The 23,580-nt window shown below is 44.5% G+C and overlaps 4 protein-coding genes and 1 long non-coding RNA gene across 8 annotated transcripts in view; 2 read left to right on the top strand and 3 right to left on the bottom strand.

Moving 5' to 3' along the window:
* The window catches only part of CCDC62 (coiled-coil domain containing 62), a 26,277-nt gene extending 22,560 nt beyond the window's left edge, over nt 1–3,717 (bottom strand). Inside the window, exons 1-3 of one of the 4 annotated variants that reach the window (XM_042442028.1) lie at nt 3,201–3,717; nt 1,277–1,442; nt 806–998 (exon numbers count right to left, since the gene is read on the bottom strand). In XM_042442028.1, the coding sequence (XP_042297962.1) occupies nt 806–998; nt 1,277–1,312 (229 nt within the window). In that variant the 5' untranslated portion in view covers nt 1,313–1,442; nt 3,201–3,717. Of the gene's footprint in view, nt 1–805; nt 999–1,276; nt 1,443–3,200 lie in introns of those variants that run through there. The other 3 variants (XM_042442029.1, XM_042442032.1, XM_042442030.1) reach the window with 3 other exon arrangements.
* A 1,784-nt stretch (nt 3,718–5,501) lies between these two features.
* DENR (density regulated re-initiation and release factor) lies at nt 5,502–11,879 on the bottom strand. Its single transcript, XM_042441828.1, has 8 exons — nt 11,720–11,879; nt 9,920–10,039; nt 9,357–9,376; nt 7,767–7,851; nt 7,068–7,151; nt 6,751–6,867; nt 6,521–6,660; nt 5,502–5,557 (listed from the first exon to the last, which is right to left on the bottom strand). The coding sequence occupies exons 2-8, from the start codon at nt 10,017–10,019 to the stop codon at nt 5,513–5,515; spliced, it is 591 nt and encodes a 196-aa protein (XP_042297762.1). The 5' UTR covers nt 10,020–10,039; nt 11,720–11,879; the 3' UTR covers nt 5,502–5,512.
* An 82-nt stretch (nt 11,880–11,961) lies between these two features.
* GPN3 (GPN-loop GTPase 3) lies at nt 11,962–17,420 on the top strand. Its single transcript, XM_042441827.1, has 8 exons — nt 11,962–12,130; nt 13,400–13,508; nt 13,691–13,858; nt 14,536–14,660; nt 15,164–15,279; nt 15,765–15,861; nt 15,981–16,109; nt 17,178–17,420. The coding sequence occupies exons 1-8, from the start codon at nt 12,083–12,085 to the stop codon at nt 17,238–17,240; spliced, it is 855 nt and encodes a 284-aa protein (XP_042297761.1). The 5' UTR covers nt 11,962–12,082; the 3' UTR covers nt 17,241–17,420.
* Nucleotides 13,967–23,580, bottom strand: part of LOC121916566 — a 12,380-nt gene continuing 2,766 nt past the window's right edge. Inside the window, exons 2-3 of the long non-coding RNA XR_006100887.1 lie at nt 20,829–20,934; nt 13,967–14,687 (exon numbers count right to left, since the gene is read on the bottom strand). This is a non-coding gene — a long non-coding RNA (uncharacterized LOC121916566). The remainder of the gene's footprint in view (nt 14,688–20,828; nt 20,935–23,580) is intronic.
* ARPC3 (actin related protein 2/3 complex subunit 3) overlaps nt 18,654–23,580 on the top strand; it is a 7,979-nt gene continuing 3,052 nt past the window's right edge. Inside the window, exons 1-4 of the mRNA XM_042441829.1 lie at nt 18,654–18,776; nt 21,369–21,468; nt 22,724–22,800; nt 23,299–23,367. Of these exons, the coding sequence (XP_042297763.1) occupies nt 18,771–18,776; nt 21,369–21,468; nt 22,724–22,800; nt 23,299–23,367 (252 nt within the window). The 5' untranslated portion in view covers nt 18,654–18,770. The remainder of the gene's footprint in view (nt 18,777–21,368; nt 21,469–22,723; nt 22,801–23,298; nt 23,368–23,580) is intronic.

Here is a 23,580-nt window from a genome sequence, read left to right as displayed (position 1 = left end):
TAAGGTGGAAAGCAGTGGGAAGACTGTGCTACAGGTGGATAGCTTCAACCAAGTAAGCCAAGCAGGGCTTCATTATTAATTGATATTTTAATACTTTATTTTAAATGTATTATTTTAAGTGTATTATGTTTAATTCTTTTTAAGGGGGGATGCTGTGATGTAATATTGTATGTGGATGTTTTAATTTGTTTGTTAGCCGCTTTGATTGTTTTATTACAGAAAAGGGAGATAAAAATAAAAGTTTCATTTTTATTATTATTGATAACAGGGTGTCTTGGAAGTCTCACTTTCATAAATGAAAGCTGATTTGATGGCAATTCACAACAACACAAATTTTGCATTGTTCAAAAAATGGTGCTGTTATTTACAATCTACTATCCTCTGTCTTGAACCCAGTCACCACCAAGCAAAACAAGGATGTAAAGGCTAGGAGCCTGAATGTATAATGCTGCTTTATATCCAGTCAGACCACTGGTCTGTCTTCCCTCTCTGGACTGGAAATGGCTACCCTGGTAGAGAGAGCGCTTTCTCATCATCTGCTACTGCTACCTTACTTAACCTTTTAAACTAGAAATCTCATGAATGGGAGCTGGGGCCTTCTGAACGCAAAATGCATGCTCCCTCCCTGCTATGTAATTGTTAGCAGAACAATGAATTTGAAAATTCTGTAGCAAATTTTGTCTCAGACATAACTTCAACCTGTGACCTTAGGCAAACCGCTGTCAGGCTCATTTCCCCCAATACAAGAAGAACAAGAACAATATACTGGCACAATCCCTCAGTCTATATTTTGTCTGGCACTCACTCTCCAGCCTGCTGCACCGTTCTGCCAATGTCAAGAATTTTTGACGGTCATCCTCCCAAGCCAACAGCTGCCTCTGATGGACAGTGACCATTTCATTGAGCTCTTTATCACGATCTTTCAGTTCTGCAATTAACAGCTGGAGTTCTTTCCTCTGCCTCTGAATGGTCATGCTGTCTGGTTCAGAGGTTGAATTCTACAGGGAGAAAAGCGGGGTGGGGTTATGCAGAAATATGCCACAATATCAGTAAAGACTCTAGGAAAGTCATTACAGCGCTATCCAGTTCCAAAGACAAGGCACTTTTTAACAGCACTGTGCCCTATTTCTATTAAATGAAAAACTTGAAAGTGTTCCATTAAAAAGTTCAGAGACTACAATTTTGAAGCCCATATACTAGGGAGGGCAGCCACGGTGGGTCCATTTTCTGCTCCTGGGACATTTTAAATACTGTTTTCAGGTTTTACTTTGGTTACCTGAGGTAGAGTGCCAAGGGCCAATGAGGAATTCATAAGGACTCTGGGTAAAGGATTCTACCAGGTGGTTTGGAGGAAGACTGTGGATAATTTCAAAGTACAGTTGAGATGTTCCACAGGAGTGAAGGATCTCTTTCTCATTCACCGCAACCCAGTCGTTCAGCTGCTAAGTGACATAACAGAGGGGCAAGGGAGGAATGAAGAGGGAAAGTACAGAATCATTATTATAAATTGCATTGCTCATACTGGAAGGCTACACATTTACGAACTGCAAGGAAAAGTTAAATAAATTAGGGCCAAAGAAACATATATGCCAAGGAGGGGGAATATTCCCTGAACCACAGCGTTCTGACAGTGTTGAGTAACATGGGAGCTATTTTAAATATACACTGAAGAGTAAATGATGGCTACAAGAAAGACACATTGATTGTGTTCTCATAACAATAAGCCTAGATTCCTAGTGTGACGGTGAACATAGCCACACTATCCTTTCATGTTAGCAAATAACCTAACTAGAGTGGGATAGCTTCTGATATCTGAAGCTGAAAGCCTGCTTTGTTGTTTCCAAACAAGACAAAGTATTGTGAAGTGGAAGGCTTTCATGGCTGGCATCTAGTTTTGTGTGGGTTTTTTGGGCGACGTGGCCATGTTCTAGAAGAGTTTATACCTAACGTTTCGCCAGCATCTGTGGATGGCATCTTCAGAGAAGCCAAAGTATTCATTGGCAGTCTCTCATGCAACACTAGACAGGGGTGACCCAACTTATCTTCCAAGATCAGAGAGGAACTGTGGACTTTAGGGTATTTTGGCCATGTATTAACATACAATAGACTCAAAATATGACATACTGGGTATATTATATGTGTGTCCCTGTGCTTCAACTCACCTGTTGAATTATAGAGACCCCATTCATTTCATAGGGCCATCTTAGGCAAGGAATACTCAGAGGTGTTTGCCAGTTCTGCTCTCCAAAATAGAGCTTAGAACACCAGGGATTTGTTGGCTGTCTCCCATCCTAATACTAATCAGGGCTGACCCTGCTTAGCTTCCAAGATTGGATGGGATCTGGTGCCTGAAAAGGTATTTAGGCTGCTAGTGCATATGGATGGCTATACAGCAGGCCCTCCACATTTGCAGCTTTGACTTGGGCAGCTTTGCGGTTTTGATTCATATGTTCTCTGTAGGAATCTGTAGGTTCTCCAGCGCAACTGTGCTGGAGGTTGACCATAGAGTTGTGCTGGAAACACAACTCTATAGTCAATTTCTGTGTAGGAGGTGTCCTACGGAAAACACTTCTCTAGGCATTTGTAGGTCCTCCAGCATGATTCTGTGATCAATGTCTGGCAGATGTTGACCAAAGACCATAGAACTGCCTTGGAGAGCCTCTCTCGGGTCAAAAGGGCCACTCAAGCGCTCTCAAACTGGATTATTTCTGCAGTGTGTTTTGGACCCAAGGGCTTCCCATCTATTTATGAAGCACAGACCCTGCCTTCCTACAGCAGCAGCAGCAGGCAACTTCCTCGAGGCCTTAGAACTGGGTCCCGAAACACACTGCAGAAATAATCCCAGTTTGAGGCCGCTTCAACTGCCCTGGCTCAGGGAACTCGGGGAAGTGTAGTGTTTGGGAGACATTCGAGCTTCACAATCAACTACCATTCCCAGCATTCCCTAGCCCTGAGCCAAGGCAGTCGAAAGCGGTCTCAAACCGGATTATTTCCGCAGTGCGTTTGGGACCTGAGCCTCGCCCTCAGAGCAGCCGGGGAAAGGACATGGTTCACAACAGCGATTTATTAAGAAGCCTCTTTAAGGCTTGGCGGGACTTGGCCCTCAGCGAGGCGGGAAAAGGAGAGAAGACAGAGGGGGTTACACAGGGAGCAAAGAAAATGGCGGCGGCCGAGGGAGCGGGGGGAGGGGCCAGGGTTACCTGCCGTCCGTCGGCCTCGGCTTTTTCGCTTCCCGCGCGGCGGGCCTCTCTCTCTGGGAGGAGAAGGAGAAACCGCCGCCTGGGCGCCTCCTCCGGCGCTGGGTGGGGAAGAGGCCGCCCTCGGTCCCTTTGCCTTCTCCCAACCGTTGTTTAAAACTCCAGGCTCGTTAATCTCTCCCCTGAGGATGGCCTGCAGTGCCCTGGAGGCTATAGAGCCTTATTTAAGGCCTTCAGTGAGGCTTCGGAGGCAACCTGCCTCAGGCCCCAAAGCGCGCGGGGAAACCGCTTCAGTGTCCCTTGGAACCTTTGCGACCCCCCGCGATGGCGGCGGGCCTCCGAGGTCTTGCCCAGTTGGGGCCCCCCTCCCGCGGGCCCCGGACAAGGGCCTTCCTCACGGGGAGCTTTGCCCTTGAGGCTGAGAGTGTGTGACTGGCCCAAAGTCACCCACTGGGTTGCCACGGCCGAGCCAGGCTTCGGAGCCCGCTTTCCCGGAGTTGGACTCCAGCGCTCAAACCACTACCCCACACTACTCCACACTTGACTGTTGTCTTGTTGGCCTTCAAGGTGTTTCCAGTTTATGGCACCCTCTGGGGGTTTGGGCAAGTTTCTTCAGTTTGCCATTGCCGTCCTGAGGCTGAGAGAGTGTGACTAGCCCCAAGTCTCTCATTTCTGCCTCCCTGAAAGCCTCCAGAAGCAGACGTTCTTCTTTTCAGGGTCTCCCCACCACAATATTTCAACATGAAAACTAGTTTTTGAAGACAAGTAAACTTCAACCACCACTTTGAGTCGCAGAGGCACAAATCCAGCCCTATTCATCCAATTCCTAACCCCATTCTAAGACATCCAAAAGAATAAGCAGTAGTTTTGGTACAGGATCAATCCTTGGAAGGGACCTCCAGTGGTTTCGAAACTTTGGCCCCCTCCAGATGTTTTGGACTTCAGCTCCCAGAATTCCAGACTGTTGACCAAGCTAGCTAGGGCTTCTGGGAATTGGAAGTCCAAAACACCAAGGTTCAGGGAATCACTCCAAGCCCCTGCCATGGAGGAAGACACAACTAATGCACCCCTGAGAGATGGCAGCCCAATCTCTATTTACAGCCCTCCAAAGAAAGAAAGTTCACTACTCTCCAAGTTTATTTTGCTGTTGAATAGTTCTCACAGTAAAGCGGCTCTTCCCCAATGTTTTGGTGGAATGGCTTTTTCTTTGGTAACCTGAATTCGCTGGGTTGTGCGCCAGTGTCAGAAGCAGCCGAAAACAATTTATTCTATTTTGCCCTCACTAGTTGTGGACAAGAATGAAGGACTGAACATGACAGTAACACCTGCCTCAGGTTGGAAATTCATAAATGAAGGGCCCCTTCCCAAAAACCATGGCACAGCGGACATTTCAGAGAATTTAAAATCTTGCTCACTACTCTGTGGCACCATAGTTCATACAAATAAAGATGTGACACTATTGTGAGGTGGACTTGGAATTTCCCCACAACCCATGAACTAAGACAGAGCTATCACAATAACTTTTGCGTCTTTTTTCCTCCAACAGGTTCTCCAAAGTGAAGTCAAAGATTTCACAGCCAGCATCCATAGCTTTTTGTGGGTTTTTCAGGTCATGCGGCCATGTTCTGGAAGAATTTATTCCTGATGTTTCACCTGCATCTGTGGCTGGCATCTTCAGATTCTCTGCAGGTGAAACGTCAGGAATAAATTCTTCCAGAACACAGCGACACAGCCTGAAAAACCTACAAAAAAGTATAGTTTCTCTGAAGCTCTGAGGTGTAGAACCATTTGTGGTGCTCTTGCAGTCACAAGAAGCTCAGGACTTTGAAAGAGAGGACAGCTGTGGTAGTCTACTCATGAAAGTGCATGGGCACAAACAAGTTATGGGCAACTTCTCAAAACATTTGTTGCACAAACCTGTGGGCAACTCTCATTTCAACTCTAGTAGATTATGTCATAGAAACGCATCCATTTTTCAAGGCACTTGCCTTCTTTTCGACAACAGGGCTGCTGAGGAAGTGAAACCCATGAGGAAAAATACAGAAACATTGCATGAGGAACAGTTAATTTTTTATTTCTGGAAGTCTCTCTCTGGAAGCCATGATAGTCCTACTCCCTCCAGGTTTCAACTTTGGCAAAAAAACAAAACACAAACAGAAATTAAGCAACCAATATAGAACAGTGAAAATGCCAACAGTAAGGGTGCCCTTTTAACAGTTTTGCCGTCAGCCAAACGTGGAAGAAGCCCTGTTTTGGCTACATCAACCTGGTGCTGGTCACAAAGGCAGGTTTTATTTTTTTTAAAAATCTTTTTTTCACTTCTTGACTTCTCCCAGATCTTCAATGCTATCATCATCGACCTACAACACAAAAATGGCACGATCAGCATTATATGTAGAAGCAGGCAAGGTTGGGTTTCGAGGTCTCTTTTCAGGACCCAAGCAAAGCAGATGCAACAAAGTAATTACACATAAAATGCTCCAGCTTTTAAAAGACACAGATTTTCTGCTAAAGGAAGTATGGAGGTCCACGCCTTGCTCTAGTGGGGAATTGTCAAAACTGATGGTAAAAATACAGAGTTGCACCTAAAGGAGTTGAAGCACCTTGAGCTTTTCAGTTTATGATGAAAAGGATAAGCAGGAGGAGGATGATTTAGACTGAGATTCAAGAGAAGAATATTTATTTGTATATATGGTAGGGACAGAGTAGATAACTAGCAAAGTTGTGCCCTCCTTCACAATCCTACTTAATGATTCTACCAATAAAGTTGACTAGCAATAGGAAGCAGAAAAGTCTCTTAACAAAAGGCCAGGAAAAGATCCTATCCCTCATGAGGAAAAATATCTAATTTGTGGTCAGTCTAGTTTCCAAGTCCCTCTTACTGTCCTGCCTTCTCTCTTACAAATATTGCCACCTTGCCTGAAATGTCTGGGTAATGCAAAAGCACAACTCACAGTGACTACTAGTTCAACTGAATGCCACACAATGAAATACTGCACACAGAAAACACACACACACGAGTGCAAGGTAGGAGATAATTCACAACAATCGGGGAGAAATCCCACCACTCGCCCCTCTGACAGTAACAACACAATAATCTCCAAATTGATCAGTATAAAATATAAAGCTACCCTAAATGTATTTGTGCAACCATCAAGACCATTTATAAAACCTCAGATTGACCACTTTTATGTGTTGCAAAAGAGACATGCAACACAATGTGGTATATAATAGTCAAACTAGAACAACAGATTTCCAGACTGACTGAATACACTTATACCTAAGAGTCCAGATGGGATACAATAAGGATATTGAGAATTCACCTCAGTCCACTTTTCCTGGATTACGTCAATGATGTCGTCGGTAAAGTCCCCCTGAATTATTATTTCATCCTCTCCTGTTACTGAAGCACCACAAGAGAACTTCTGAGCAAAGAATCGTTGTGCTTCCTTAAGGTCTATTTCTGTTTGAGGAAGAAAAGCAATGATAACACCAGTCATCAAAGAGCACAGCCCAGAGAGCCTAGTGAGCAACCAAGGCTTCCTTGACTCACCAAATGTTGCAAGACCGCACACCCTTGTGACGTATTTCTTCTTTGCTCTAGGGATTTTTGCTATTGTCACTTTTTGAGGGACAGTCTTCTTCTTCTGTTTTATCTGACCTCTTCCTCCTGGGAGCAGTGGGAAAAAACAGAAAATGTCAGCAATTGCCTTGCAGGTGACACAGAAGTGGAAGGTTTTGCAGTTTCCAGTCTCTTCACCAGTGCCGCTCTTACCCCAAAGGGTCAACAGCAGCTGGTCTTAACATTCATTTTGTATTTTTTTCTAAAACTGAATCCAACCCACAAAGAATCAACTATTTGGACCTTGCCTCTCTTTTGCTTTTTCTTTTCTTCTTCTTCGCCAGTTGTTCCTTGACCTTCTCCAACCCCAGATTCTTGTTTAGGAGATTTTTCTAAATGAGAAGAGAGATGGTAATAACAATATTTCTATCATTTAAACTATTAAAGATTATTTTAAAAAATAATAAAGTGAATGCAGTGCAAGGGAAGATGCTTTGTTCAGACAGTGCAAGAAATATATCATACTAACTGCAATGGGATGTACTCCCCAGTTAAAGTGATGAAATTTATTTTGAAACTGTCTTTCTCATCCAAGGAAAAGATTGTGGGACTGAATACAAAGCAAACTAGTACAGTACTATAAAGCAAATCCAGTATATGGGGGTGAAAGGGACCACGAAGTGTGGAAAGAAGTAGAAGAGTTACTAATGAGGTACTCTAGGAATAGTACTCCTAGAAGAGTTACATGTAAGTACCCTCAGATCAAATAAAAGCTGCCTTACATATAAATACATCTATGATACCCTTTGAGTTCTGTAGTAAAACTTCAATTGATTCTGCCCCCTTTCAACACTTGTAGCAATGTTTTTCTCTCCCACACTGTCACCAAGTGAATATCTACTCAGAGGTAAATCCCACTGAGTTCATTGAAGCTTATTCCCAAGCAAGCACACTTACAGGACTGCAACCCAAGTTTCACATTCAAAACAACACAGACCTCTTCTTACCTACAGTAAGCTTTGCAAACTCATTTGGAAAATTCTTCTCTAGCCATTGTCTGCATTTTGACACATCGGGCATGTATTCGCAGTACTGCAGAGGAAACACAGTACAGATTTGGCAGCTGAGGGGATGCTCCATATATACAGCCTAACAGAAGTCTTTCTTTATGACCGTGCAAAAATGCACACTTACACAGAAATATGTGCATCTGGGCATATTTATGCCATTCAGTATATTTCTTATCTCCAAGATCTAAGTGCTGTAACCAAATAGGCACCACCTATGCACAGCAAAGTACCACGGTTTGTGGAAGTGCAAAACTGTTAAAGGAACCCCCAAAAATAGTTGACTGAGGAGTGGTTAGACTCAGTGGCTGTGGGATTCAGAGGGACATAATCTGGGAGAAGGAAAGGGGAGTGAAATGGAGTGGCTGGAAGCCTGGATAGGGAATGTGTTTTGATACTGACATCTCTCATCTGTTAGTCTGTTTCTCTCTCAAGAGAAAATTCTAGCCATCAGAGCACAAGTGAGAGAAATGTGGCCCTCCAGACAGTGTTGGATGTAATTCTCGCCATTGGTATAGTGGCTAGGGCTAATGGGTGGTGCACTCCAACAACATCTGGAGGGCTGCATTGGCCCACTGCTGAGTGTCAGACAATGGGAGAGGCCCAGGTTCAAACCTCCACTCAAACCAGAATCACAGAAAAGACCACAAGGGCCATGCAGTCCAACCCCGTCATGCAGGAATACACAATCAAAGCACCCCAAGAGATGGCCATCCAGCTTCTGTTTCTAAATCTCTAAAGGAAGAAACTCAGCTTTCTCCATCTTCAATATGGCATCCTTTGAAGTACTGAAACATGGCTGTCATCATGTCACCTTTTAAGATGCCCAGGTTCCTGTGCCACTCCTCATAGTTCTGGAAAAGTTTACAAGTTTTGCATCGCTCAGTCTAGCCCATCTTACAGAGTTATTGTGGAAATAAAGGGAAAAAACTATATTTTCTACCTTGCATTTCTTGACAGCAGAGTGGTGCATACCTTCAAACAGCAGCAAAATAAGCCACCGTTCACAAATCCATGCAAAAACAGAAAGACGGATCACATTGATCCACTTCAGATTGGTCAAAATCAGCTTTGTCTGCCCCAGCAGAAAAGCAGTGAGTGGTGTGCTGAATCTTAGGATAACCATATGTCAAAGCTAACTTGACAGCAAATAATAACTACAACCTGCTTTTTGGGTCCCAGATTCAGCTCCTTCACCAAGATAGAGTTGGGAAAAACATTCCTGACAGATATCCTGGACAGCAATTGCTGCTAGACAGATTTGAAATGGCAGAACAGATTTCACCATTTCAGCTATGAGGCCACATTTCAGATTATCCCTTCAGGTGGAAAACCAGTACAACTGGAAATAGGCTGAGTTAGAATAATTCATTCTGATGTGCTAGTTCTTTACTTGAAGGGACTTTTTCACAAGTGGGAACATTAAAAGTAATGTAATTTCTGCACTTTGATGTAGTGCACGCAATTCCACCCCCTTATTCCACCATTTATGAAGACTAGGTCTAAACCAATAAAAATAAAGCAACTCACCTCTGTTGGCAATGAACAGACTGGGGAAAGAAAATGAGAAAATAGATTTTTAAGATTAAGAACATGACACTGTCTCTACAGATCCCATTTTTGAAATTAATTTTACACTAAGTTAAAACTGTCAAAGTGACCATTCCAGAGCACATGGATCTTGTCTCCTCATTGTTTTCTGTTAGTCGTATGAGATACACACACTCTGCAGACCACAGTGGTTACAATAACATAGAAGAAGCAAAAGTGTGGGATGAGAGCAAGAAGATGGATCTAGCAGCACCTTTAAGACTGATATATTTTAGCATAAGCTTTCATGGACACCACTCATCAGATGCAACAAGGCAGAGTCTTTTAAGCTTATGCCGCAGCAATAAATGGTTAGGCTTTGCAGAAACTGACAACCTGTCTTCTATCATGAACGTTCGCAAGAATGTTTATGCATTGGTTCCCTACAAACCAATGACAAATAAAGGTTCACAAAGAGCCACCTGAACAGAAAACAGATCTTTCCGCATCTCCTTGGTCTCATGTTGTCTATAGCAACGGTCTCATGCTCCTTGAGTACTTGCCTCCACAGTAGAGAACTCGGAGAGGATAGTCTGCATCTGGCCTAGTGTTGCACCGTTGGTCTCCTTTAGAGTCGACAATCACAGACTCAGCTGCCTCCATTGCTGTCTCACCTTACACGCCTTCAAATGAGAAGCACAGAACTTGAGTATAAAACCCCAACCCTAGAAGCCAACAGCAATCATGGCAGACAATGACCCTATGGCCCCAAACCACAACTGCAGCTACACTGCAGAAATAATCCGGTTGGGCACCACGTTAACCACCATGGCTCAATGCTCTGGTGCCACAACCAACTGCCATTCCCAGAATTCCACAGCACAGAGCCATGGCAGCTAATGTGGGGTCAAATCGGATTATTTCTGCAATGTGGATGCAGCATTGTCAGTGGATTCATACCCCATTCTACCTCCCAGGAACTCAGGATGACTAACAAGCTACATATAAACCTAAACTAAAGCCACAAATTATATTTGTTTTTATTATTACAAACAGTGAGTAAAATACAAAGAAAAGGCAAGGAAGAAACCCCTCAAAAGTGTGCAGGAAGATCTGTTTTTAAATGGTATTTAAAGTGCAGGAAGAACTAGATCTCTGATGGAACTAAGACCCACAATTGTGAAAGCCTTGCATGCCATGTTCCTCTGAGGCATTCAAACAGTGTAATGTGATTTTTGTTGATCAATTTATTTGGGATTCTGGCACTATCTTCTTAGTGGCAACTACAAAATTACTATTTGCTGCGATTTGGATCAGACAGAGGAAAAAAACTACTAGGGTTCACATTTGGGCATCTGGAGAATGACGAATGGGTATAGGAGCAACCAGACTATTTCCAACCAGGCTGGCTAGGCACTTCTGCATGTTTCTAGTCCAAAAAAAGGTTCAAGAGATTGGCCCGGGCCAAAGACGTGAATAGGTGAGGCCAAAAAGAGTGACACGAAACCCAAATAATGCTATCCTGGAGATAGACAAAGGCGATTAGAGCTCAGGATAGGGATTGTGGTTGCAATGGAAGTCAGCTCAGGCCGGGAAATGAGCAATGAATGCGCTATTATGTGGCATAGATAAGGCCCAGATTAGAGGTGGTCTCCAGCTCTATGTGATGGGAGTGCCTTCTTTTTTCTCAGCATCAATCCCTGGAGAGCCACTGCCAGGCGAGGTAAACTGATCCTGAGCTCTCTGAACTGAAACCCAGATGCTGTTTAGAGCCAGGAGCAATGGGTTCAAGCTGCAGGAAAAGAGACATTAGGAGGGCCTTTCTGACAGTCAGGGCTGTTTGACAGTGGAAGACACTCCTTCCTCAGAGTGTAGTGGAGTCTCCTTCTTTGGAGGTCTTTAAACAGGGGCTGGATGGCTTTGGTTGTGAGTTCCTGCATGGCAGAATGGGGTTGGGCTGGATGGCCCTTGGGGGAATCATTGAGGAACGCTTGAGGCCTCTTCCAACTCTAGGATTCTGTGCTCAATTATCATCAAGCATTAAAACTGATCACTGAATCACAGAATCCTAGAGTTGGAAGAGACCCCAATCAAAGCGTCCCCTTTGGCAGAGAGCCCCCCAGCCTCTGTTTAAAGACCTCCAAAGAAGGAGACTCCGCCACCCTCCAAAGGAGTGTCTTCCACGAATCCAGAATATTTGGGAGGAGGGAGGCGGGGGGGGGGGAGGCTGCCGAAGGGAAGGAGTGCCCAGGAGCGCTGAAGGCTGGCTCCGAGAGGGACCTGGGCGGGGGGGAAAAAGGGTGCCAGCCCCGCAGGTGCCGCCCTGGGGAGCAGGAGGGGAGCCGGGGAAGGGGCTCTCTTACCCCGGGAGAGCGGGGGGCGGTTCTTCCTCCTCCTCCTCCTCCGCCGCCTCCTCCGCCTGCCTTCGCCAGCCTCCCAACTGGCACATGCGGCACTGCCACCCTCCGCCCAGCTCCGCGAACAGGCAGCCAGCGGCAGCAACTCTCGCCCGGGCCACGCCTCCCTCGCGAGAGCTACCGCCGCCGCCGCGCGCTCCAGTGGCTCCGCCCCTCCCTCCGGCGCTAGCGGAAGTGACGCCACGACCATAGAGCGAAGGAAAGAAAGAGCGGCCGAAAGACGTACGGGGCGCTCTTTGGGCCAAACGTCTCCCCTTCGCGCTTTCTCCTTCTCCTCCTCCAGCGCTGGGCAGAAGGAGAGAGGCAGCGATGCCTCGCTTTGCCCAGCTAGTGATGGGCCCCGCAGGGAGCGGAAAGGTGGGAGAGCAAGGCAGCTTTGGGGGCTAGAAGAGCTTCCTCAGGGCGGGGAGGGAATTGGGAATGTTGGCTTGTTTTAGCCTTGTATTTTACCTCCATAGTTAGTTTCTAATGACTGTATATGTGTGTGTGTGTATATATATATATATATATATATATGAATTATCCTTTGATTGTACGCCTTTGGCAGGATGTCATGTTTGGAACTGTTTCTGTCAAGGGATGTGTAAAGTTGTGGCCCTGTACAATAAACAAGAACAACAACGACAACAGGGTTTGGGACACTGTGGCCATCTTCTGGGAGAGTGTCTTCGTGATGTTTCTCCAGTGTCCGTGGCTTTGGCATCTTCAGAGGATGCTGGCATGGAGGAGAGTGGGGTATATATAACAGATTACTAATTAAATGGGCCCCCAGAGGCCTTGCCATTCAACAACACATAGATATGTAAATCACTTCATCTCAACCAAGGGTCACACAGCAGATATATATATACACACACACACACATATACATACCATTCTCTTCCATACCAGCATTCTCTGGAGATGCCAGCCACAGATGCTGGCGAAACATCAGGAAGAAACTCTTCTAGAACGTGGACACAGAGCCCAAAAAACCCACAAAAAAACTATGGATGCCAGCCATGAAAGCTTCACATTAATAGTAACTCTTCTCCTCGTGCATTTATTAATTGGCTAATATTGTTATCATCATCACAATGGGTTGTAGGAACACAGCCATCCTCTGGTGTGTGTGTGTGGGCATATATCAGGGTGGTTATCCAATAAAACAAAAAACAAGATAGTAAAAAGGCATGACTATGATAAGACAGTTTGAAAAACAGACAGCCATCTTGCAAATTCACACTTAAAATGGGGGTTGCTGTGCACCTTCAAGTCGTTTCTGACATATAGCTACCCTAAGCAGAACTTATCATGGGGTTTTCTTGGCAAGGTTTATTCAGAGGAGGTTTGTCACGGGCTCCCTCTGAGGCTGAGAGAGTGGGACTTGTTCACAGTCGCCCAGTGGGTTTTGTGGCCAAGCTGGGATTTGAACTCTGGTCTCCAGAGTCAGTGTCCAAGGCTCCCCCAGTAGCATTTATAAGCTATGGCGCAACTTGATGGAAGAAGGGGTCACTATTCACTGACGTGTTCCTAAGGAGGCTGATGGTATTGATTTGATTTGGTCTTCCTTGCCCCACAAGTGTCGACTGCACTAGAGACTCAGGATGGCGTTTCCTAGCTAACATGATGCAATTTTAATTCCAGAGCACATACTGCTCCACAATGGTCCAGCACTGTGAAGCACTAAATCGCTCAGTCCAAGTGGTTAACCTTGATCCGGCAGCAGAGCACTTTGACTACAATGTCATGGCAGGTAAAGCTAAGCCTGGGATGATGTAAAGCAGCCTTCCACACCTCTAGAGACCATGGCTAGCAGTGATGGAAGTTGTAGTCCTTGCATCTGGAAGGCCTTGTGACATGGCTCCTTGCTAGATCAAGCATAGCAGGTCATGACAGGAGTGCCGTTTTAACTGTTGGTTTCCCTTTTCGTTGCAGATATCCGAGAGTTAATTGAAGTGGATGATGTGATGGAAGACGATTCACTAAGGTTTGGCCCCAATGGTGGCTTGGTCTTTTGCATGGAATATTTCACCAGTAACTTTGACTGGCTGGAGGAATGTCTTGGGCATGTCGAAGACGATTATATCCTTTTCGATTGCCCAGGTAAGCAAAGAATGTTTCCTTTATTCTTTTAAACTTAGTGCAGTGGGGCCTCTGTATCCGTTGGGATTTGGTTCCAGGACGCCCCCCTGGATACCAAAATCCGTGGATGCTCAAGTCCCTTTATATACAGTGGCACAGTAACATGGTGTTCCTTATATATAATGGCAGAATCATGGGTTGCTTTTAGAACTTAGATATTTTAAAACTATTTTCAAACTGTGGATGCTTGAATACAGGCATAAAAAATCTGTGGATACGGAGGGCTGACTGTACACAGCTTAGCATCATCTTCCCCAAACCTGACAGACCTCCAGATGTATTGGACTACAACTCTCATCATCCCCAGACAAGGTTCCCACAAAGGCAGTGGCCATTGGGGCTATTATCTTTCTGGCAAGCCGTAGTTCTTGGATCTGACTCGGATCCAAGCTATATGAAAGAAAGTATACAGTACACCAATTCCAGACTTAGAAATCTGGAGGAGATGAGACCTTCTTTTGGTTCTGCACCTCCAGAGGCATGTCTGGTGAGGAAACAAAAGGGTCTTCTTCGTGACGATTTCAGAAACAACTTGAAGGCACACACCGCACACACACAAGCTGTTTTACCTCCCACCATGGGAGAAAAGTGGATGTTTTTGATACTCACTTTGTCTTAAATGTGTATGTGCTCCTCAGGTCAGATTGAACTCTATACCCATTTACCAGTGATGAAGCAGTTTGTAGAGCAGCTGCAGCAGTGGGAGTTCCGAGTCTGTGGTGTCTTCCTTGTTGATTCCCAGTTTATGGTGGAATCCTTTAAGGTATCTTGCCGTTACTCACCCTCCTCCCTTAAAAGAAAAGAAAAAAAGACAACAGCAATTGTAGACAAAATGGTGAAGGCTTGTGTCTCTTTTTAGCTTTTCAGGCTTTTAAAACACAACTTGGCTGCCCCTTATATTGCATTCTGGCAAACTCATTATGACTCAGCAGAGGGGAAAGATTTGTCTTACTGCAAATCTTCACTTGTTTATTTGCACAGAAGGCTGGTGGATCTGTTGCTGGTGGTGGTGGCAAACTCACTCTTGGTTTTATGGCTGCTCCAGGTTGTGCGGGGCTCTATTCTCAAGAGAGGCAACACTCCCATACAATCTGGAGCAGCTGTATAATTTTTCCAAGCTCTGCTACACACATACAAAGCTGCCCTATGGCCCTTAGTCCATCTCTTTTCGTGCAGTAGCTCCCAGGGCAGTATTTTGGAAAGATGGGCAGACTTGATCCTTTTCTGATTCCAGTCTTCTGTTTCTGCATGTCTTCTTCCTGCTAGTTTATCTCTGGTGCCATGGCAGCCCTGAGCGCAATGATATCCTTGGAGATTCCCCAAGTCAATGTCATGACAAAGATGGACTTGCTGAGCAAGAAAGCGAAAGCAGAAATTGAAAAGTAAGCTTGCCAAAGTGACAGCTTTTACCTCAGTGACAGCTTTTACCTCAGCATGTTCAAGCAGAGCTTAAAATTTACTTCCCTCTCTTCCATCACTGTATCTCACTGAGACTCCCAGGGCTCTTTATTACAACCTCAGTATGAAAAGGAGACCCTGTGAGGGTTAGTTCAAAGCCCCAGGTCTTCAAGTACTGTATGTACTATATTTATCTACCAAAGCAGTTAATGGTCTTCTAATGGCTTTCTTATACATTAGAAATGGCCTTGTAATGCTCTTAGGTAATTCATAAGGGCCACTTAAAAAACCTCAAATCATGACCACTTTAAAAAAAAACCAAATCAGGAAGTTAGTGTAAAGTATGTTTAATATGAAGTCCTTGGACCAAAACACACTGCAGAAATAATCCAGTTTGAGACCACTTTAACTGTCCTGGCTCAATGGTAGGGAATTCTGGGACAAACAGCTGCATTTTAATACGTTCCAGGTACCTGGACCCTGACATGTATTCCACACTAGAAGATTCTACAGGTTTGCTGAAAAGCAAACAGTTTAAGAAGCTGACTAAAGCTATCTGTGGTTTGGTAAGTGTTCTTTTAAAACCCAGCATGGAATGTGCCAGTACCATGGCTAGATAGTTGTCCATGTTTACTGTTGCTACTTCTAGCCATAGATCTTGTCTCTATATCTCTGACCTTTTCAGATCGACGACTACAGCATGGTTCGATTCTTGCCTTTTGACCGCTCTGATGAAGAGAGCATTAATATTGTGCTGCAACACATAGATTTTGCCATTCAATACGGGGAAGATCTGGAGTTCAAGGAGCCAAAGGTAAAGTGTCAAAGACCCTAGTGCGAAAGCTCATGCTGTTTTATGCAGGGTCAGGCCAGCCTCATAAACAAACTCCAAAAAGGAGGGACCAAACATGGAGGAAATCAACATGGTGCAGTGGTTTGAGTGTTGGGTTATGACTCTAGAGACCAGGGTTTGAATTCTGACTCAGGAATGGAAACCGGGTGGGTGACCTTGGGCAAGTCATATTCTCTCAGCCTCAGAGGAAGGCAAAGGCAAACTTCTTCTGAACAAATCTTGCCAAGAAAATCCCATGATAAGTTCACCTTTGAATATGACTTGAACACACACAACAACAAATGAAGAAAAGACCTTCTCTGTCCAAGACAAAAAACAGTGGCCTGCCAGAGAAAGACAATATTGGCTGAGACAAAGAAATGATCTGACCTGAGGCAGCTTCCTTTCATGGAAAATGTTAGAATGCCACTCACTTGTACATGAGCCCTTTTTGACTTGAAAAAAGTATTTTTACCCAGTTCACATGCAAATAGCAATTTACATCCAAACTGATTCCTGGTAAGAGACTGACAGGGCTTAATTCCTTCTAGGCAGCTGTGAATGGTCCATTCAAATGCAATGAAAGGATACTGATTTCTTTTTTAAGCAAGAGGCCTCAATGATTGTTTCTGATAATATTCAAACAAAGGATTAACTCAAGCAACTTGGGGGAATTCCCTCCCTTTGCAATCCTATCTGTGTTCACACAGAAACTAATGTCACAGTGTTCATTGGGATTTTATCCTAAGGAAAACGTGTATAGGATTGCAAATGAAATGAAAACTCATCTTATTTTGGGGTTAAATAATGATGTCCTATCTTTTTCAGATCTGGTCAGGCCTGTTGGATACGGAATTGTGGCTGTTGTAGTCTACGAAAATAACATTTCTAAACTCAAGCTCTTTTCAGGAAAAGAAATAGGCATCTAAGTGTATTTAGCATTTACAACATGATTTCACATTTAGTCAGCATTGGATTGAATGTCATGAATAACTGTGCCGCCTTGAAGAGCTCAAATCCCTAACCATTCTTATCTTTTCCCCCCAACAGGAAACCGAGGAAAATAAATCATCTGCTTTTGATGAATATTTCCAAGAGCGAGTGGATGAATGACCAGATCAGGATCAACTTTGTAAAAAGAAATCCAGAGTCTATGCGTTGTATTTTAAAATGCAGAACATGCTACAGAAGTCTCCAACAGAATCTGCAGAATGGACTTTCCCCCCACAAAGAATTTAATGTACATAAATGAATAATGACACTGAGAAATAAATTATTGAGTTATTTCTTTACTGTTTGATAGTTTTCTTGGCAATGAAAAGCTGGAGAATGTCCAGTCTTTCTATTTGTGTTCCTGGTGTGCCTTTTTTTCTCCCCTTAGGTAACTGGAGCAAATATGTACAGCTGTTTTTTATTATTATTGTCTTTAAACTTGTTGCAGTTTGTGTTGTGCTCCTGCTTTTTGGCACTGCTTTGATTTGATCTAAGCAGATAAGGGGAAAATGCTGCCTGAAAGTTGCACGCAAACTCTCAAGCCATTTCTGTAGTTCCAAGAGTCTTTATACTACCTTCCCCATCTCAAATAATCTGAGGGTCAGTTTTTGGTTTGCCTCTCCCATGGCCCACTGAATTCACTAAAGCATCTTGGGGAGAGTGCTGTGGGTCATTATTCTGTGTTTCAGGGCCTTCTAGTCCCCTTCACCTTTTACAGTTCTGGCGGGGCTTTTTATTAAATAGGGAATGACCATCTGATCACTTCCTCTTTAGAAATTCGGTCTATACAGGTGTTTTGTTTTGTTTTTGTATGCAACCATTATCTGATACACAACCATTAAAGGGACTGGAGCAACCCTCCGTCTTGCAACACAATTGAGATCTTCCGCAAGGCATCATTCACACATTCTGCAATTCGACGTGACCAACGCACACACATGGGCCTCTTTCACGCTTCACAGCAGCAGCACTTTGACACCATTTGAACTGCCGTGGCTCCTCTATGTAATGCTGGGATTTGCAGTTTCAGGAAGTATTTAATATTCTGTGCCAGAGAGAGAGAGACTACCAACTATTGGAATCTGTAGTATGCAGGCACAGCCGTTAGCGGTGTATAACTGTAGTGTGTGGCTTTTTGCTTTGCTCTCTAGCCTCGGGGGAGAGATGAGATACAGATATGACCAATGGGGCTGAAATACTGTGTTCTGGCTATATGTATTTTATAGGCCACCTTTCTCCCCAAAGGGACCCAAGGCGGTTCACAGATTTGGTCCAGGATCCTACAGGAATGTTCTTGGGGGGGGGGGGAATGTAGGCTGGTATTTTCTGTTCAAGCCATGCTGTCTGGAGATTATGGGAGTTGTAGTCATTAATACACATGGAAAGCACCACATTGTCAAAGGCTTCTTACTGGTATGTAGTTCTAAATCAATGCAGGGCTGCTTTGCTCTCAAGCGCCCCCTCCGCGCCAGCTGCCTTGCCCTTTGCCGCCGCCTGCCGGCCGCTCTCCGCCACTGCAGCGCTGGTTTTCCTCACTTCCTGCCTCGACCAGCTTTGGGTGGAACAGGAAGAAGGGCTTGGCTCTTTGCAAGCTTTGGCTGCCTTGCTTGCTTAGAAACGAGCTTCATCGGGATTGCTGCACCCCTAAAGATGCCGGTAAGGGGAGAGGGGAGGCCATCTGGGCACTGCAAAGCCCTTGTTTTTTTGTGGTTTTTTTTGCAGAGGCTAAGCCTAGCAAGAAATCCAGCTGCTTTGGAGAGGAAAGGGGAGGCAATGGGGGTGATCCTGGGCCCAGAGATGGAAGGCAGCCTCTGCATTTCCTCCTCTTGGCTTCCTTCCTGGGATCAGGCATGGATTGATGGATTGATTCATGGACCCAATCTCCATCTATTTTGAATTTCTAGGGCAGCTTCTCACAGGCTAGGTTTTTTTCACCCTCCAGATGAGTTGAACCCTCTCTCCTGAGGATGATGGGAGCTGCAATCCAACCCCTCTTGGGCTGGGGAGAGCTGGGATCCAAACAGGCTCTGAGCCAAAAACTGTCAGCCCTATACCGAGGTGGCAATGGGAAACTTCCTTATATGGTCACAGAGTGAGGAAAATGCACATTAACCGAAGCTGTGGGTGTTTGGCTGATAGAAAAAGCCAGGCCTCAAGGGCCATCCAAGTCCAACCCCAGTCTGCCGTGCAGGAACTCACCGTCAAAGCACCCCCAAGAGATGGCCATCCGGCCTCTGTTTAAATGGAGGCCGTCTGACACAGTACTAGACACAGTACTATAGTTCTGGATGGACACTGGGCAAGGCCAACTGTCAATACCCAAACCTTGCTGTTTCGAACCAGGGTCCAACGTATAGCCTTAGAGTATCCAAAGCCTTCTATAGGAAAGGGGGGAAAGTCCTGTGCTGGCACTTGTTAAAATACTACCAAACTCACCCTGAGTCTAATTCAGTGGGTCCCTGTTATTCGATCCTATTGATTATCCCTACATTGACTTTCATTTGGTTGTGTGGAACAGGGCCTTCTCTGTTGTGGCACCTGGACAGTCAGATTCAGTGGGCTTTCAATGCAGGATAGTGCTGATGCCAACTGAGGCCTAGTTTGCCCCACACTTCTCCAGTTTTTTTTCACCCCCTTATGGTTAACGTTGCTATTTACCATGGCTTTTCAATGAATCTCCGCTTCACAGTACTTTTACACCTTTTGTTCTAGTGGCCTTTACTGCAAAGGTATTCATGTCGAAACCAGTCCAGCGGACCTTCGGTATCCGCTGGGGTTTGGTCCTGGGACTTTCCACGGATACCAAAATCCGTGGATACTCAAGTCCCATTGCATACAATGGCATAGTCAAATGGTGTCCCTTATATAAAATGGCAAACTCCGGGTTTATTATCTGGAATTTAGGGATGCTTGAATCTGTGGATGAAAAAAGCCATGAGTACAGAGGGCTGACTGTATTAAAATGGTTTTCAATAAATGATGGGTTTTTAAATGAAGAATGGGGTTGGGTTTGCCTTGCTCTTACTTTGCTCCTTGGGATGAGTGGACAGGGACAGCTGGTAATGTCAGAAAAAAAGAGGATCTTGTCACTCATACCCAAGGTAGCAAGGTCCTCTTTGCGCTGTGTTGTAGTGGCACAGTTATTTGCGCCTGGCCTCAAATGTTGGACCTGCTGGCCTTCTAGGCCAGGGCCAGGGAACATGAGGCTCTTAAAATGTTGTTGGCTCCCCTCCCTGTTGGCTCTCTGGCTTGGCATGATGGGCTTTGCAGTCCAGTAGCATCTTGGGGGCCACATTTTGCCCAGCTAGTTGGCTAGCAGGTGTGTTTCAGGCAGCGACCCTAATCCTCCACCTTTGTGTAGAAGGAGGAACTTAAGGTTTGTTGTTCTTTCGTGCCTTCAAGTCTTTTTCATCTTATTGCAACCTAAGGGGAACCTACTGTGACATTTTCTTAACCACAAGAGAAGGTTTGCCTTTGCCCGCCTCTGAGGCTGAGAGAGTGTTCCTTGCTTGTGGTATCTAGAGGGTTTCCATGCCCGAGTGGGAATTCGAACTCTGGCCTATACAATCTTAGTGCAGTGCTCAAACCACCATGCTGGAATTAAGGTAGATGCTGCCATATCAGGTCAGATCATTGACTCAGTACTATTTCAAAGTAAGTAGCAGGAGATCTCTAGGGTGTCTGACCAGGAGACTTTCTGAACCCTACCTGGAAATTCCAGGGATTGAATTCCAGGTCTTCCTCAAATTCACATGTACCAATTCTGCCACTGCTGTTTCCCAATGTTCCCATCTGCTTTTTCTCCTTTCATTGCCTGACAAAGAAAAAAGGAGAAGGGATGAATCAGCAGGCGCTGTCAAGGTAGCATTATCTGTGGGCCACAAATGTGTGGGTTTAGTCCAGGGGACAAGAATAGCTGACACCCTCCTAGTATACACCACCCTTCCTCATAGGAGTCCAGATTTAATAAAATATAGTACAAGCAGTACAAAAAATAGACAAAAATAAAATGCTTATTTCCCCAAAGCTTGTACAACTTGGTACCTAAAAGACAAAAGTATGTATGTGAGACAAGTGACTCTTGAATAGAAAGGAGTGCCCCAGTCAAGGGGACTCCACTGAGGGAGCCTTGCCATGCGTAGTGGGCCTGCTTTGGTTTCTATACCTTATCAAGGAAAGTAGAAAAGATAGAAATTGCTTGCTGGGTGTTTGTGGATCATTACCGTCCATTTCTCTTCTCCATTACAGGCCTATCATTCTACTCTGATGGATTCTGACACCAAACTAATTGGGAATATGGCTTTACTGCCTATTAAAAGTCAGTTTAAAGGACCAGCACCCAGAGAAAGTAAGTTTGCAGGAGTCTCAAGCTTTCTGGTAGCCTCCAGTATATCTATATATCTGGACAATTGTTGTAGCTTTTTAATGTTTGCGAACTCAATTTCTCAAAATAGTTTCAAATCTATTTAAAACAGAATGAAATAAACTGGGATATTAGGGTGCCTTGAAGGACAGAGCTGTTTTTCCCCCAATGGCAAAGTCACTAAGAGGGTTCAATGGTCTATATAGGGGCAGTGTAGTGAAGTGGCTAGAGTGTTGAACTGGGACTTGGGGTTTCAATATTGAGCCTATATTCTCTCCCTCAGTTTGACCTACCTCAGGTAAGGGTGGTCAGTGGCTTCCATGGCTAGATATGTACATTTTCGTTATGTTTGATCTTACACAAATAACTGTACACTTTTCCCCTTTGCTACGAGAATATTGTCCAACAATGCTGTTTTTGAAGACTATTCTTAGTTTGGATTTATTCTGCAAACAAAGAATGCCTGCGTCTTTATGCAGAAAATGCCACTTTCTATACAGAAGACAGTTGTATTTTCTGTACAGGAAAATCGTTCTTGTTTTTGTTTGACAGAGAACATACTACTTTCTGTGCAAACCCCCCGCATACGTTCTCCCTGTCAGGGATTTCCAGTGCTCCAATCTGCTTTTCTGACTGTCTTTCAAATGTTTTCAAATACTCCATGCTTACAAAGTCATCCCAGACTTCGACGGAGCTCTCCAATTGCTGAACCTGTTTGGAAGACAGGGTTTCATATCTCAGATAGCGCCTTTAAAATCTGGGTTTTAAACTGAAAGAGTTTTATTGCCGTGGGGGGAAGAATTCTTATTGAGGGGTAGTGATCCACAGCTACACTCCAGATCATGGCTTAGATTTGTGAGTGGGAAAAGCCCCCGATAAAGTCTTTAAAGACAGGGTAGAGGTGTGGTTGGACTGCAACAACCAGCAGCCCTAGCCACTCAGGACTTGCATTCTAAAAATATCTGGGAAGCAACAGGTTCCTTACCCTTGCCGTAAAGGGAAACAAAGGGAGAGGTCCCCTAAAATAGATGGAGGGAACTTAATATGAGAAAATTAGCCTTTCTATCCCCTGTTGTCCTGGTCAGTTTAGGTAGGCAGGGCTTGGGAAGTGGCTGATAGTTGGTCATTTCATCCCCTTATCCCACTTTGCATTGGTCTCTCAGATGTCTTTAAGAGTATACATAAATAGCATAGTTCTCATTCTTGCAAATATACTGTGCCTCTTTCCCTTCTTTGATAGCAAAGGATATGGACATCATCGACGAAGCCATCTGTTACTTCAAAGCCAATGTCTTCTTTAAAAATTACGAAATCAAGGTAAGCGGGAGGGTGGGGAAGGGAAGGTGCTTCAAACTGCTTGCTGTGCGCAGTGACTGAAGATCCCAGAAGGCTGGCAACTTATTCTTAGTAGCATAGAAATAAGGGCATGGAAGTGACTTAAAAACAATAAAAAACGGACAGCATTCTGCTGATGCCCATGGGAAGAAGAACCCTGCTGAATGAGGCAAAAAGTCCATGTAAGCTATTTCTCTCTTTGGACTACAGCTTCCAGAGTCCCCCAGCCAGGGATTCTGAGAACTGTAGTCTAAAAAGGTAATACAACCAAGCTTTGTTCCATTCTATTGTTTCCCAACAGTTAGTTAACTTTCTCTGGCCATTGAGCATGCTTGGTTTTGATTGGGGCTCAACGTTGTCAAAAAGCAGGAGGAGAGTATAAACTGATAACAGTTCTTACAATTATGATAAATTCTGGAGGTGGGGATGGAGATCTTAAGTTTTCCCATGAGCCAATTTGATCTATCTGTTTTATTTTAGAACGAGGCTGACAGAACCTTGATCTATGTAACACTCTACATTTCCGAATGCTTGAAAAAACTGCAAAAGGTAACAGGACCAAAGGGTTGGCTTGTTTTTTAAACTGAATAATGTGTTTTTTTGAAAAGACCAAAAATGTTAATGTGTGGAGGTTTTTCCACATCTAACCAGTTTGGGCATGGAAATCATAACAAACATATCTGTTATATTGTGAGCTATAGGAAAGACACACACACACACGAATATATATATATATACACACACACACACACACACACACAC

Source organism: Sceloporus undulatus, chromosome 10 (genome assembly GCF_019175285.1).
Source record: "Sceloporus undulatus isolate JIND9_A2432 ecotype Alabama chromosome 10, SceUnd_v1.1, whole genome shotgun sequence".
Classification (NCBI taxonomy): Eukaryota; Metazoa; Chordata; class Lepidosauria; order Squamata; family Phrynosomatidae; genus Sceloporus; species Sceloporus undulatus.
This window is presented reverse-complemented; position numbering and strand designations above follow the sequence as displayed.